The sequence below is a fragment of the Dicentrarchus labrax genome, unplaced genomic scaffold (assembly GCF_905237075.1).
Source record: "Dicentrarchus labrax unplaced genomic scaffold, dlabrax2021, whole genome shotgun sequence".
NCBI classification, from domain to species: Eukaryota; Metazoa; Chordata; class Actinopteri; family Moronidae; genus Dicentrarchus; species Dicentrarchus labrax.
Window position 1 is genome coordinate 9052858 of NW_026136715.1, and position 15089 is coordinate 9067946.

General features: G+C 41.0%; 1 protein-coding gene and 1 long non-coding RNA gene across 7 annotated transcripts in view; one reads left to right on the plus strand and one right to left on the minus strand.

The window, feature by feature from the left end:
• The window catches only part of scube3 (signal peptide, CUB domain, EGF-like 3), a 74750-nt gene that overhangs the window by 53127 nt on the left and 6534 nt on the right, over positions 1-15089 (plus strand). For 3 of the 6 annotated variants that reach the window (XM_051424594.1, XM_051424596.1, XM_051424597.1), the window contains 9 exons: positions 1184-1300; positions 3039-3161; positions 7853-7969; positions 12673-12795; positions 12944-13060; positions 13160-13255; positions 13370-13486; positions 14367-14564; positions 14740-14943. In XM_051424594.1, the coding sequence (XP_051280554.1) occupies positions 1184-1300; positions 3039-3161; positions 7853-7969; positions 12673-12795; positions 12944-13060; positions 13160-13255; positions 13370-13486; positions 14367-14564; positions 14740-14943 (1212 nt within the window). The remainder of the gene's footprint in view (positions 1-1183; positions 1301-3038; positions 3162-7852; positions 7970-12672; positions 12796-12943; positions 13061-13159; positions 13256-13369; positions 13487-14366; positions 14565-14739; positions 14944-15089) is intronic. The other 3 variants (XM_051424595.1, XM_051424598.1, XM_051424600.1) reach the window with 1 other exon arrangement.
• On the minus strand, positions 8368-12663 carry LOC127377042 (uncharacterized). The gene is made up of 2 exons (XR_007887606.1): positions 10874-12663; positions 8368-10148 (listed from the first exon to the last, which is right to left on the minus strand). It is a non-coding gene; the product is annotated as an uncharacterized LOC127377042 (long non-coding RNA).

The following is a 15089-nucleotide window of genomic DNA, read 5'->3' on the forward strand; positions in this document are numbered from 1 at the left end:
AAGCACCTGTTTTGCTTTGATACATAATTCTAGTCTACAGTTGAATTTTTTTTTATTTGGTGAAAGAAACTTTCATTATTGCTGCTGCAGGCAGTGCAGTTTTAGATTTAACTGAAGAGGATTAGATGTTTCCCCAAAGGGATCCTCATTCTCTATAAAAAACCAGTGTGGCTGCATTCCCTCTTTAGTGCCACGTGTGAGCTGCCGTCTCCTTGCCAGTGTGAAGTCTTCGACTAGCCCAGCTGTGCTGGCTCCTTTTTAGAGGAGCTGCCAGCCAGCATCCTACAGCCCATTAGAGAGAAGTGATGACCAGTTGCCCAACAGCAAGTTAAAGTGATTGTTCCAGATCGCAATAGGTTTTTTTTATTTGTTTTTGTTCTGAAGTGTGTGAGGTTTTCTATAAAGCTGCCAAAAACTATTAAGGCACACACCAGTCTCCCTTATATGAGAAAAAAATTCTCCTGCACTGTTGCTTAAAATGAAAGTCTCAGTGAAATTTGTCACTGTCTAGAGAAGAGACCTCAGCTATCCTGTCTTGACTGACTACCTCCCTTTTTCAAATCAGTCCAGCCAACACAGGGGCCAGGTAGCTAAAATTGCTTTTTTATCCCCAAAATGCCTGGAAGGCTTTGTCAAAACCAGGAAAAAGTGGTGTTTTTGTCCGCATCTGTCTGGAAGTCAAACCTCTGCCCTCATGATGGAGGGGAGACAGATGCCCTACAGTACAAAGGACTTTTAGGGGTCGTTATTCACCTTGACCAAAGAAAAGCAAACATGCACACACCTACATACTTTTCAAACACATAGATAATGTGTGAAACCTTATATGTGGCTGTGTTGGTTGTTGTATGTCTCTCTCTTTTCATTATTCACAATCATCTCCTCAATTCCCTCACTGTTAATCCCATCCGCCTGCTGCTTTCATGATTCTGTTCTCTATTCTTGTTTCTTCTTCATTTCTTCTTCATTCCTAGGACCTGAAAGCCTGCTCCGCTTCTTATTTCTTGCTCCTGTTTGACACAAAAAATGAATGCTGATTATAATAGTGTGCCTTCTCATTTCAACTGTAATACCAGTATGCATGTACCCTGTTTTGATGGGGAGAAATAAGTAGGTCAAGACAGTATCTACGGTGTATTTTTCCATGGGGTTTGTCTGACTGTGTGTGCTTGTTCCCCTGCAGAGACCTGTGCAGTGAACAATGGCGGCTGTGATAGCACATGTCATGATTCAGTGACAGGAGTCCGCTGCAGCTGTCCTGTTGGCTTCACTCTGCAGCCGGACCGCAAGACCTGCAAAGGTAAAGCATCTCCATTCAAACTGCACCTGTCCAGCTGTCACCAAATGAATCTCTTGCTTGTCATCTTGCAAGACACATTGGAGCTTCTGTCTCCACCTGGAGCTCACAGGAATTATTATCTAGCTATTTACCTTGTTCCAACCTGCTAGTTGGGTTTTCTCTCTATAGACTACATTATTATTGTTTTGCACCCACAAGTGCTCTTGCAATGTCTGCATCCTTACTGGTGCCACCAATCTTGGACTACTTTCTGCTTTTCAGCTGCATATTTTGAGTAATATTTTGTCATGCCACCAGTTTTTCTTGACAGTTTTTCCACTACATTACCGTCACCCTCCTTTCTGAGTGTTGACAGAGCATCCTCAACTCAAGCAACCTGCATACTGTAGCAAGTTTTTCTATTACGTCTAATAAAATCAATTCCAAACTTTAGGGTAAAACTGAGAATTATATTAGGAGACTAAGAAAACAAAGGCAATACTGACTGTCTGTCAGATTTTGGGGAAAATGAGGACAATCTGTTTTTCCAGAAAAGCAGGAATAGAAATCTGTCAGCTTTCTATGGCTTATAATGTTAGACTAACAACTCTGATAAAAGTACATTGGCTTATATTAGTTTGGTTTGCGAGGAAACAAGAGGAAAACAAACCCAGGAAGCTCTGGCACAAGAAGACAGGGGCTCGCTGCAGGCTAGGCACTTCTGAAGAGCGGAGACAAATATGGAGCAAGGAGGGGATTATTTTATTCCATTTCTGGTGCATTTATTTCAACCAGATGATGAAGACTCCCTCAAGAGACAGACGCCTCATTTGTGATGATGATTCAGAATTAATCAGAGCCGCTGCCAAACTTACCATGGCAGAGCACCATCAAAAGGGATGAACACATGATATATCGCTTGAGTATTGGCTACAGAAATAAAGAGCAGAGTAATCGGAAGGAGATGGACAATGACGATTTCGAGACCTTACTGCCAGGAGGCTTTAATGTGTGAGAGCTGCATCCCATTACAGCCACACGCAAACTAACTTTAGCCCTTCTGAGGGCCAGTAAGGAAATCCCTGAAGCTCATTTTCAGTTTCTGTAAGACCATCATGGAAAAACACATAATCATCCTATTTTGCACGATTCTTCACCTACAGCCTAACTGCCTTTGTTTTATATCCCAACCTCATCATTCATATTTAACAACTTCTCATGAACTTTTATTAAAGTTGCTATAATCAATATATTTATATTAACAGTGGATCACATGCTTAGCGATTCCCAGTTCCCTTCAGTTCTGCAGAGCTTCTAAGCATCTTCATTGTTTTGGTTGTGTCGCCGCTTTCACCAAGAGCGGTCTCCCGCTGACACACAGTCAGCTGTTTTGAGCAAATAAGCTCTAAAAATCCTCTGTACTCTATAAACAACAAGCAAAGTTAGTTACTGGCCCGTGAACAGAGTCTAGCATTGAGCAGCTATTTATCTCAGGAGCTGGTGCAGACCAAAAACAGAGCTTAAAGAGAGAGAGAATATTTGACGTTTATGTTCATCAGGAGGCCAGAAACACGATTCCAAATGAATGATAATGTTGCTCCGTGACAAGACTCGATGTGAACTGTTTGCTAACAAGAAAAATATGTCACAGCTTGTTTCCAATGGTCAAGAAAATCACACATTACAGGTTCAATTTTTATTTTCTCTCCTTTTCTTTAATTTGATGTATCCACTGTTCTTAATGATTTTCTGTTCACAGACATTGATGAGTGCCGTCTTAACAATGGGGGATGTGATCATGTGTGTCGAAACACAGTGGGCAGCTTTGAGTGCAGCTGCAAGAAAGGCTACAAACTGCTGACCAATGAGAGAACTTGTCAAGGTAGGTAGGCCTTTTCACTACCTTTTGCCAATTAACTCTTGTGGACTACTACCCAAAACCATGTCCTCAACAAAAAACCCCAACATCTTATAAATGTTGGGGTTTTTTTTCATTGTTTAGCAAGAATAGTAAACCAAAAATGTCTTCCTGGTGACACAAAAGTATGTTCCCTCCAACCTACATAGAAGCCAAACCAGACCTCTCTGCCTTGTTTGTCTGTTACATTTGGTGGTAGCCATCGCTCAGCAGGGGCTCGGAGGACTAGCAGCAAAACAAATAAAAGAGTTTGCCATGGCCGAACACAGGTGTGGGGAATTAGAGTTCCAACTCTAAAACCTCTGGTTCTTGGACGAATCAAGTCACTACAGAAACATCTGGTGAAAGAAGACAGGCAGGCTAGAACCTCGGAGCCGAGTTCAGCCTCTCTCCGAGTGGAAAAACAGATGACATGCTATTCTTTAATTCTCTTTTCTTTATTGATGTGGTCAATCAATATCCAGCCTGGTACACATCAACGTCTTGCAATGAATTTAGAATTGCTGCACTGAATCACACCACTCTGTACACAGTACATAAACATCTTTGTGGTCAATGAAAATATACAGTGTGTCGCTGTGCTTTGCAGCCACTTTCTTGTCACTTCAAATCTATTTCCCCTTTCTCTCATTATTTGGAGCCGAACAATGCAATGTTTATTTTTCCCAAATAACACAGATAACTGAGTAAATGTGGTCTGTGCATGTAGGAATGTAAATCACAGCTTGTTGTCTGTGGCACCATGCCTCAGCCAACTCAGCCATGTGCTGTTTGGGTGCACAGGGGCAACTTTGGAACAGTGTTGTCCTTGTTTGGGGCTGTGTGTTTTGTCTGGAGAGAAGGGCTGTGATAAAGCTCACCTCCTGTTGAGTGAGGTGTTGCCAGATTTATATATACTCCACACTACTGAGTCACCTGTCTGCTCCTTATCCTCTGCTCTCATTCCTTTCATTTTTCTCACCCGTGGAACGAGAGCCGGACAAAATAGAAGCAGAATGCCCCTCAGGCTGAACTTTATCTTAATGATTCCTCTTTCGATTCTTGGTGTTTTACCCCTCATGTTATCATGCAAATCGGTGATTAAAGGAGCACTTCAGGGGTTTAGTATTTCACCTCCATGAGACAGACAAGAGACAGACTGGAAAAAGAAAATGAAAATCACAGCAGCAGAGGCAGAAATATCCTGACCTTTGGTATCTACTATGGGACGAGCTCCAAAAACAGTGGATCTTACATTTCCCATAATGCAGCTCAATTAATGCAACTATGGTATTTAAGGTCCTTGGCATGTGTCTGAGTTGAAAAAAGAAAACATAAACACCACTTTATATGTTTCTGTCCACAAATTCCGGTTGTATTGTAAATGTCCCTGAAATGTATGACTTTAAAATCTGCAAAAGAACTGCTAAGATGTAAAAAACTGAAATTAATTACCAAATTAAAGGTGCAGTGTGTTACATTTAGGAGGCTCTATTGGCAGAAACCGTGTTTTCATTAGTGCATAATCACCTGAATATAGGAATCATTATATTTTTCTTACCTTAAAAAGAGCTGTTTATATCCACAGACACCACTAGTTGCTTTCCATGGAGTTCGCCATGTTGAACCACCATGTTTCTACAGTAGCCCAGAGGGGACAAACCAAACTGGCTCTAGAAAGCAATTCTTTGTGTGTTTTGTGGCCACGGTAGTTTCCCCATCGCACTTGGAAGGGGAGGGTGAAACGAGGGACTTTTGATCTGCAACTGCACCGCTAGATGCCACTAAATCCTACATGCTGGACCTTTATCTAACCTTCCATTTATGTTATTTTATTTTTTATGTTTATTTTTGTTATTTTTAATTGAGGTATGTAAATATAATTTTCTTATTAATGTCTTTTATGAGACCTTCCCTCCCTGCCTGGTAAATGCAAACATCTTATAAACTCCATAACCCTGATGACATCAGTATGACAGGAATATTTTCTCTGACTCCAGAGCCATAGTAAACATTATGCATCAGTTTTCATTGGCTGATCTTCATGTGTATTAAATATGTGGAGTGTCCCTTTAAATTTCCCAAACATACCTGTGTTTTTCAGAGGTATTTTTGATAAAACAACACAAAATAATCTCACCATACATCTCTCTTATGAGCATAAATCCAGACCTGGCAGATTCAGAAAATTAAGGGTGAGCTGCGGCAAATGCCATGCTACAGTACTACAGTTGTGTTAATACGTGTCTGGTGTTGGGTCATGGTGTTCAGTAACACTTAAACAGACGTTTGCTGTCTCCACGAGGTGTTGAGATGTGTAAACTGAACTCTGGGTTTATCTTGGTTTAAACAGTCATGGTGTTTCCCTGCTGTCAGTGGACCATGGTCCATAAGTCAGGATGGGGCATGTCTTATGAGCCCCTGCCAGCATTCCTCCACCCTCAACACCCTCTAAACCCTCCCTCTCCTCTTCTTTGCACTCCTAATCCATATGAGGGCAATCAGATGCCATGTTTTCTTCAGAGGGAACATCTATGATAGAGCTCTTATCTGTTCTGTATAAACAATACTGACCTTGTTTTAGTTTCGGTCAACCTCATTTGCCTCCCTAGAATTTTATATTGAGCAAAGGTGGAGGTTAAAGTGATAAATTGAGTCCTGACACCCATGCTAGTATAGGGCAGTGAGTGGGCAGATTAACAGAGAGCAAAGAGAGGAAATAATTGATCAAAACTCTTGATTTGTTATTTCCAGTGTAATGCGATATCACTGTTCTTACTTTATCTTTCCATGGTCCCCTGCACGTACATCACCTCATGATGCAGTCTTGCCCACCCACTGCATACTTCACCTTATCTGCCTGGTAAATAAGGGTTGAAGTATCTGGAGTCCCAGATGTCTTCACACATCTACTCTGTAGCGTGACACAACACAAAACGATATAATGATAAGTTGCAGATCGTCTTCTGGCGTCACTTATTGCAACATTTTTTGAGGGTAAACTCAGTCACCACGCCTAATTCCCAGAGGGTTTTAGACTCTTCGCTAAAAAGTGTGCTGAGCAAAGTTTATACTTGATATGCTAAAAATTATCACTTTTGCAATGCTTCATGCGTATGTGCCAGCCCATGTTGCTCTCATCTGCCACTGCTGTTATGACCCTCCTGGGGTCAGCAGAGGGGGCATAGAGTGAGGACTGTATGAGTTTGTTCTTGTTAATGTTTTTCATCTTCATTTATGCTCACTTTTGACCTGTTTGACCAGTGAATCATGTTTTAAAAGATCACTTTATTTGTTAGATGTTGGCCTAAATTGGTTTATGATTTTTTTTTTGTAAAAGTATATCTATTTGAAACTCAACCTGGGAATCTCCTCCAAAGCTTGTGTGCCCTTTTGTAAACTGATAACTTACTGTAAAAAGCTTTTAATCGCCACACATTTTCATCTACTTGATGTTCTCACAACATGCCTGCCAAGTATTAACCTCAATGATTGCCTTCACTGTCTGATTTTAGCTGTATTTTAGGCTACATGAAGGATTATGCCCAGTGTGACTATTTTGTGCTTATGCTGTACAACTATGCAAGATTTGTGCAGACATTTATCAGTCTGTCTTCTTGGTTTCTTCAAGGTAACCCATTATTTAACTGAACTCCTGTAATTGCTGTGAAATACCTGCGTCATCTGTTTGATGGTAGCTGGCGCTGCCTCATAACCCAGAGGAGGCTGAGATATATGAAAGCATGATATTCCTGGGAAAATCCTGGAAACCTTTCTTAAATTAGCCAATTAGACATCCAGCATGAAGTTAAAGCACATCCCCATTTTCTCCCAGCATGCGCTGCCTGGGCTTGAAACAGATTATTGCTGACATTAAAGCAAACCTTGATCGTAATAAAACCAAATGTCATCCATCTCCTGTAGCTTCAAGTATCAATCCTTATGGTCTTTCAGCCTGTGACATTTAAGTGACTTATCAGGATGCACATGTAAGAGAGCAGAAAAGCTCAAAAAGATTACCACAGAGAGGCTACTGACAGGCAGGAAGTAGCTGTAGCAATGTGAATGTTCAGGTGTGAAGTGGCTGACAGCGTCAAAGGGCCAAAGAATAAAGCCAGCTTCATCCTACAATGATCATTTTTACAATGTGTTGAAACAAATATCTATATGATCTCAGAACAAAAGAATGAGAAGTTGTTGATGTTGGGGTTTCTAAAAATACTGGATCATTTATGGTATGGTTAAGAGGAGAAAGGTGAAGGTGATTGGCAGGTTTTATGTGGAGAGGAAAAAAGGGCACTTCAGCTCCTATTATCAGGTGAAGAGCAGACTTTCTTTTGACTCCTGCTGTGGCCGCTTGTTATTTCAAATACTTAGAAAATTCCATTTCAGTGCATCGAAATGGAAAACTGCATGACTCCAGGAGGTCAACCACTATACCAAGTAACAAACAGAAGACGTCTTCCTTTCTTCCTTCCTTTGTTTGCGACATGTGACTTGAGCCACTGCAATTCATGACAAACAATGAATACAATACAGCACCCAAGATGAAAACAGGAAAAAGTGCCATGACAGAGGGATGGAAGAATCCTGTTTGAAAAATCAAAAGATCTTTTTTGTGTAATTTGTTGAACCGTTAGTGAAGTTTCTAACAGCATGTCTTTCTCTCCATACAGACATTGATGAGTGCTCTTTTGACCGCGCCTGTGACCACTTTTGTGTCAACTCTGCCGGCAGTTTCCAGTGCCTCTGTCATAAAGGCTACGTCCTCTACGGCTTGGCACATTGTGGAGGTAAGCCAGAATGTCTGTTCCCCCCACGCCTCGTCTCTTGATTTCCTCTCAATCACTCTTTCTCTGCACCCTACACCTCTCTGCTAACCCTCTATTAGTTGCTCTTAAAAACATTACTACACTAGAAGTAAATTATTAATGTTAATTTTGATTTCTACTGACAGCTCACATAAAGCTCTCTACAATATGCTGTGGACCATATCAGATAGTTTTAGCTGATACATTAAAGGTTTTTATATACTTTCAATAATTGCTGATTCATAATTACTTTGGCAATCCATTTACGTTTCTTTTAGCGCCATCATCAGGTCAGTTTGTCCAATACTTTGGTTTATGTCCAGATACCTGCAAAAAATCTGTCTTGTACCTTCTGTTTAGTATTAATTAGCCAATGTTAGCATGCTAAGGTCAAGGATATCTTTTTTACCCCCAAGGGGCAATTTGTAGTACAGCCAGCAGTAACTACATAACCACATAGCTATCAGACAACGGTAAACAAATAATAAACCATAATTATAGTACAAAGATCACATAAAATGGTTTAAAAGGCCAATGGCAGCAGGAACAAATGAGCGTTACAGTCTGTTGGTCCTGCGTCTTGACAGAATGTATCTGTGGCCAGATGGAAGCAACTTAAACTCCTCAGACAGGAGGTGGTTAGGATCAGCCAGGATAGACTGGGCTGCCTTCAAAGACCTCACCTTGTACAGGTGTGGAAGGTCATTTAAGGTCATGCCTGCAATTTTGCTGCACACTTTGACTATGTTTTGACTGTTTTTGATGGTAATTAACCCATAGCAGCTAACAAAAGAAGACTGGTTCAGTAAAACAGGAATAAACCATTTAATTCATTATCAACATTAAAACTTTAAACCTAGTGACAGTGTGAAACTCGAAGGTCAGCTTGTCGTCCGTTACAGTGTCAAGATATTTGTACTGCTGCACGAACTCAACAGCCTGATTATTAACCATCACAGGAGAGATGATCATAGCGTTAGTCCTAAAATCTAATGTCATCTCTTTAGTTTTGGACACATTCATGTCCAACAAGGATGAATGGCACCAGCCTCTGCAGGGCCAGGATTAGGGTCATCACTACTGAGAAGAGACACAATGACAGAATCGTTGGCAAACGTAATAATATGTTGTCTCACGTGTTGGCTCGGGCACTCATTAGCGTACAAGACAAATAAAAGAGGTGAGAGGACACAACCCTGGAGCGGTCCAGTGGAGGAAAAAACCCTCCATTGACCTTCACACATGGTGACCTTTCTGTTCAGTCCATCAGTCATCATATCAGGCAGGGATCAATCTTGTGGATGCTCTTTAACCTATCGGCTAAAAAAAAAAAAAAAGGCTGTACATAATTAAAATCTGAGGAAAAATCAATAAATGGTGAAGATGTTGAACATTATACCTGCTAAACATCACCATGTTAGCTTGTTGATGTTAACATGTAGCTTAAAGCACCTCTGTCTGCAGCCTCACAGAGCTGCTCCTCGGTCTGTAGACTCTTAGCCTAGTTAGATAATGTATGAAAATCAACTTCACTAGTCAGCTTGAATCATCTTGAAAGGTAATCTATCAGAGTAAACATTTAGCGGTTCTTTCTTGTTCATCTTTTCACCAGCTGACTCGTAAATCACAGCATCCGAAAAGAATAAAAACATGGAAAAGTCCCTGCATGCACCTGTGTTCTTATAATAACTAAATGTAACTAAGTGACTCTGATGGATTACATACTGCATCTCCAGCCAGTTTTAATTCTCTGCAAGTTTATTTTCAAATGGATTGAAATGAGCTGAAACAGGTTGCTGCCTGGAAGGCAGGAAATCAATCTAAGAACTTACGGTACACTTGGCAGTAATGTAAAGTGTAGACTATTTGTGCTGTAGTTAATGGACTAAAACATGAAAAACTGCAGTTGTGGTCCTTCAAGGTGAAGTATGACCATGTCCATCAAACATTAGTAGGTACCTACTGTACTCTGGTGTGGAACAGATAGCAGAAACAGCCTTTGGTGTCAGGAGGTAGTGTGTGGGGGCGCGTTAGATCTGCCTGGCAGGCAGCAAGAGGCCCGCCAGAGCACATCAGGGTGTTGCGGCGTCCCTTTGATGGAGTGCGTATCACCAGTTAAAATCTGCTGCTGTCTCCAGCGCCTCAGGGCCTCACAGTAGTTCTGGGAGAGACAGAGAGAGAGACAGCATATGTACTCGAAATACATAGCTTGGCAGTGATTTGTTCTGTGTTTTTTTTGTCTGTAGTTTGACAGGTCTACTGATCAGGAATGTTGCAACAGAATGTAGAATGAGGAGTGTTACTGAGACCGGAGAGTGGTAATGTGCAGATGTGTGCAACCATGGGTTCTGCACAAACAGTGCAGTTAGTTACACCCTCAAAAAGTCCAAAACTTTTGATACACACCATCTTACTGCAACATGCCCAACTGAGAACCTTTGCTGCACATTATACTCCTCTTTCTCCCTGTGTTTCCTGTCTTTGTCTCTGCTGTCACAATCCAATAGTTAAAAATGCCTGAAAAAGGACATTAAGGAATCGTTTCTTACTATGCAAGTACTACATACTCGAGGTGGACAAAATAACGGGAACATCTTTGAGTAATAAGCAATCCATTCAAGTGACCCAACAATAAATATAATAATAACAATAAATATTTTTGAAGCTCATATAATGCTTACTCAAAACTGAGTCAGAGAGATGGCTGTAATGCTATAGGATTCTATTATATTTTACTCTCACTCTATGTATGGTTAGAATTACACAAACTGTAATACGAATGGGTCTAAGAGGTTCATGGGATCCATTCCACACATAGGCAGCTATATTAGCTGTCAGTTCAGGTAATAAAAGCACCAGAATTGGATTTGTAAGGCTTTTACTCACATGATGGACTGTGATCAGGCCACACTGAGCTGCTGAGAGGAGAGGAGATGGTCAGGCGTAAATGAGTCTCTATACCATTGTTGAGAGAGTCAGTGATGAATGATTTCCCCTCGCTTTTCATCGGTGCTGTCGGAACTGTTAGATAACCCCAGAGATTTACGGCGCTCCCTGTTGTACTTTCTCACTCCCGGCCATAACCAAGGTTATGTTATTCCCTGTGTGGTTTATCAAACGAAATATAGCTGCCAAACAATCCAGAAAACTGTGCTCAGTGTTTAACAATAGACTCACCCTAAACAAACCCAATTAGGTCAGTGACCCGCTGTCAAGCATTGTGCCGAGGCCTGTCAACATTCCTCCCAAGTGAGAGTATATCCAGCCATTCTCCCTCTCAGCTAGCAAAACAATCCGCTCATTTTTTGCTTATCTGGTAAGAAAATAGACAGATCAGAGCAGTTGTGACTAAATACTTAAAGTATTTTCAATTTTCCTCATTTGATCCAGCCAGCATTGACCTCAACAGAAATACTTCCTTCTGGTACTGACAAATGTATGTATACGTCGATCTAGGAGAGTTTAATCCCCCAAAACCTCACAGAGCTTAAGTTGATATATTAAAGTTTATTGGAAATAAAAAGCTGTCCAGATTGTGCTTCAGTTACGATGTTTGGACTGGGAGTTGCTGATGTTGATGAATAGGCACACAAAAGTGATTAAAATTTAACATAACATTTCCATGAACTCCCCAACCCATCCTGAAATTCCTCTCCATTACACAAAACAATTGTTGAGTCTAAATGTCAATTTGTCTTTTTTGTTCTGTTCTTTTCTGTCTTGACTCATCCTCTGCTCTCTTCTGTAAGAGCACGCAAAGAAAAAAGACTCTGGAGAAAGGTCAGAATACATCTATTTGGTTAAATTTCAAGTATGGGAGTAACAAAGAAGTCAAAACAACAGTGGCTGGCAGATGAGCTCTGCTTCTATCAGATATTCATTAGAGTTCTTTGTCCTTTAAATTGAGTGCTTTGATGCGGAGGATAAGCAGCGCATCTCACAACATTTTCAAGCAGTCCTGGATACACATCAGCAGAGTGCTGTTGATGAAGTCATCATCTTCTTCAGGGAGTGCATAGGCACGCAGACTGTTTTTATTCAGGGTGAATAATTGAATGAGACAAGGAAGAGCATTTCATATCAGCAGGCCAGATCATCAATCACTGCCATTATCTCTATCTCTTTCCCGGTGTCTCCGCCGCTTGTCCGCAGCCTGCCGCATCCCCAGCTCTACTCACTAAACTAATTTTCTGTCTGGCGTCAATGGCAGCCAGCCTGCATCTGGATCCCGGATGCTTTTAGTGGTTTTAGCTCAGCATGTGTTTGAAAAGGTGATTATAATTTACTGCTCACCACAAGTCTTCCACGCGGAAGAGCAAAGAAGTTTTGACCATGAAATTGAATGTGGCGACATCAAAACGAGGAATCACTTCTGTTTACACGCCAGCACATTAATCTTCCTAGAATGTGACTCTGACAGGATAAAGTGAATTGACCCCTGAGGAACTCCTGGTTCACAGCTGTGCTGTTTCTTAAAACTCCAGTTCCTCTTTGATTTCATTCAACAAAATTGACTCCAGATCTTTTCGGATTGACCACATTGTTTCTCGTCAATGAAATTCCTTTTCCTGTTTTTTGCGTCAGAATCTTAGAAAGTTAAATAGGGTAGGTGTGTACAATTAGTCATTTTAGTGATGCGTATGCACGTCCACTAAATGTCTACATGTTAACTTATTTATTCACAGATATTGATGAATGCAGTATAAATCGTGGAGGTTGTAAATATGGCTGCATCAACACTCTGGGGAGTTACGAATGTACCTGTCCACCAGGGTACAAGCTGCATTGGAACAGGAAAGACTGTATTGGTATGTAGCAGCACTGCCCCCCTGTGGTTATTTCACGTACACACACTCAGTTAACTCATAGACAGTGTCTGCCTGGGTGATTTCTCTCACTCCTTCAGCTATCTTCGTCAACAGTGTGTGATTCCGTGTGGGTTTTATTGTCCCTCAGAGCTGGTGAAATGTCCTCCTGGACTGGTGGCACCAAAGGCCACTCTGACCTGTAGCAAGACAGGCAAGAAAGAGAGCTGCTCTCTTACCTGTGCCTCCAAGGCTCACTATCTGGCAGGTATGTCACCCACAGTCAGGGCAATCACAAAACACCTAACAGAAGCCTTTTTTGTATTCAACATTTTAAACATTTTCTGTGTGTGTGACCTTTTCGCAGAGTCTGACAGCAGCTACTCAGTCAGCTGTGGTATCCCCATCCTGAGAGGGAAGTCCCCTTCAAGGCTCAACTCCAGCAGCAGTCAGAGCTGCATAGGTTCGCTGCCCTCCAGATTCCCATAATCAAACACTTTTCAATAATCCAGTCTTGGCTGGGCTGCAGTGTGATGTTGCAGTGTGCTCCTACCCACTGTGCTGTGTTTGTCTGTAGAGACTTTGGCCCCTCCAGTGAAGCAGACGGCTTCTTTCAAGATCAAAAACGCCAAATGTCACCTGCACCCGAAACTGACCGGAAGGACGGAGGACAGAGGACGGACACTTGGACCAGGTCAGTCTTAATCTGTGTGTGTGTGATGCTGTAACTACATGCTGTTATCTGGGGGAATATAAAGGGATATACTGAAACGAATAATTAATTGTTTTGTAATTTGACAGATATTTTAGCTGCAACTGTTTTAATCATTTTCCAGCAATAATGCCAAATATTCACCGGTGCCAGATGCTTAAATGTTTGGTTGTTGTTCTTTGTCATATAAGAGGGTTTTAGAGTGTTTGTTGGACAAAACAAGCAATGTGGTTCTAGCATTTTACATCTTTCACAATTTTCTGACATTGTATAGACAAAACAATTAGTCAATCCAAACAAATATTGACAGGTCAACAACAATCGTTTGTTGCAAGCCTAATATAACTGCTAATGATTTGTCTGCTCCCCTTGAGTCATACCTTTCAAGAAATGATAGCCTTTAACTCTCAAACATTATAATTAATATGAATGTGTGTTTGGGGCAAGGTTATTATAGTTGACTAAAACTAGAAAGAAATAAAAATAAAAACTAGACAAAACGATATTTGTTAACTTACAAAACTAACTTAAATAAAGTAAATACAAGAAATGTGTTTTTGTCTTTGTCAATTTGGTCAAATTGGTGCTTCAACAGAAGAACCACGAGGAAGCATTGGTGCATATGTTTATTGAGACTGAGATGTTTACATGACTGTGAGTCAATGTGTTTGTATTGTAAAAGCTATTCTTTAACCTTGCCCCTGACAAATACCCCAAATAATATAATAAAAAACTAAAACTTATTAAAATGAAACTAAAAATAAAAAAATTTAAACAATTAAAACTGAACTAAACAAAAACTAATGAAAAATACCAAACTTTAATAACTCTGCTTTGGGGTTGACCGATATATGTTATACAGTATTTCCTCACAGAGAACGTGATGTATCGTCCACAGGAGGCGGGCAGCCCTGCAGCAACTGCCTGGTGACGTTTGTCAACCTCAAATGTGACTCCTCTAAGAAAGCAAAAGGGCGGCGTGCTCGCAACCCCTCTAACAAAGAGGTGACACGCATCACTTTGGAGCTGGAAGCTGAGGTCAAACCTGGAGACACTACAGGTCAGTAAACTTAAACAATACACTGTGTTGATCATTTTACTGTACAAGCAACAGATTATTTATCATTAGTCAAAGCATGTAAGTTAATGTGCAGTGCACAAAATATGTTATTTTAGTTAGGGTCTTCTGTGTGCTTGTGACTGGAACACATTATGTTTTATTTACTGATAACCAGGGAGTTGCAATCTCAGCTGCCTCAGACAGCGCATGGAGAAGCAGGTGAAGACGTATATCAAGGCTCTGAAGAAGTCCATAAATCAGGAGCGCTTCCTGATCCGAGTTGCTGGTTTGGAGTATGAGGTGGCCCAAAAACTTCCCCAGGCTACTCCCAGTCAGGAGAACTGTGGCCCGGGCTGGGAGAGGGACAGTGGCCGATGTGGTAAGACCAGAGAGCTGGATCAGGAGTGTGGGTACACCTGTACAGTCTAATAATTCAGTCCAATACAACTCTTCTGCCATCTACGATTCCTAGGATGTTTAATTTTTGTTAACACGGTCATAGAGTTGTCATGGTCATATGTTTGA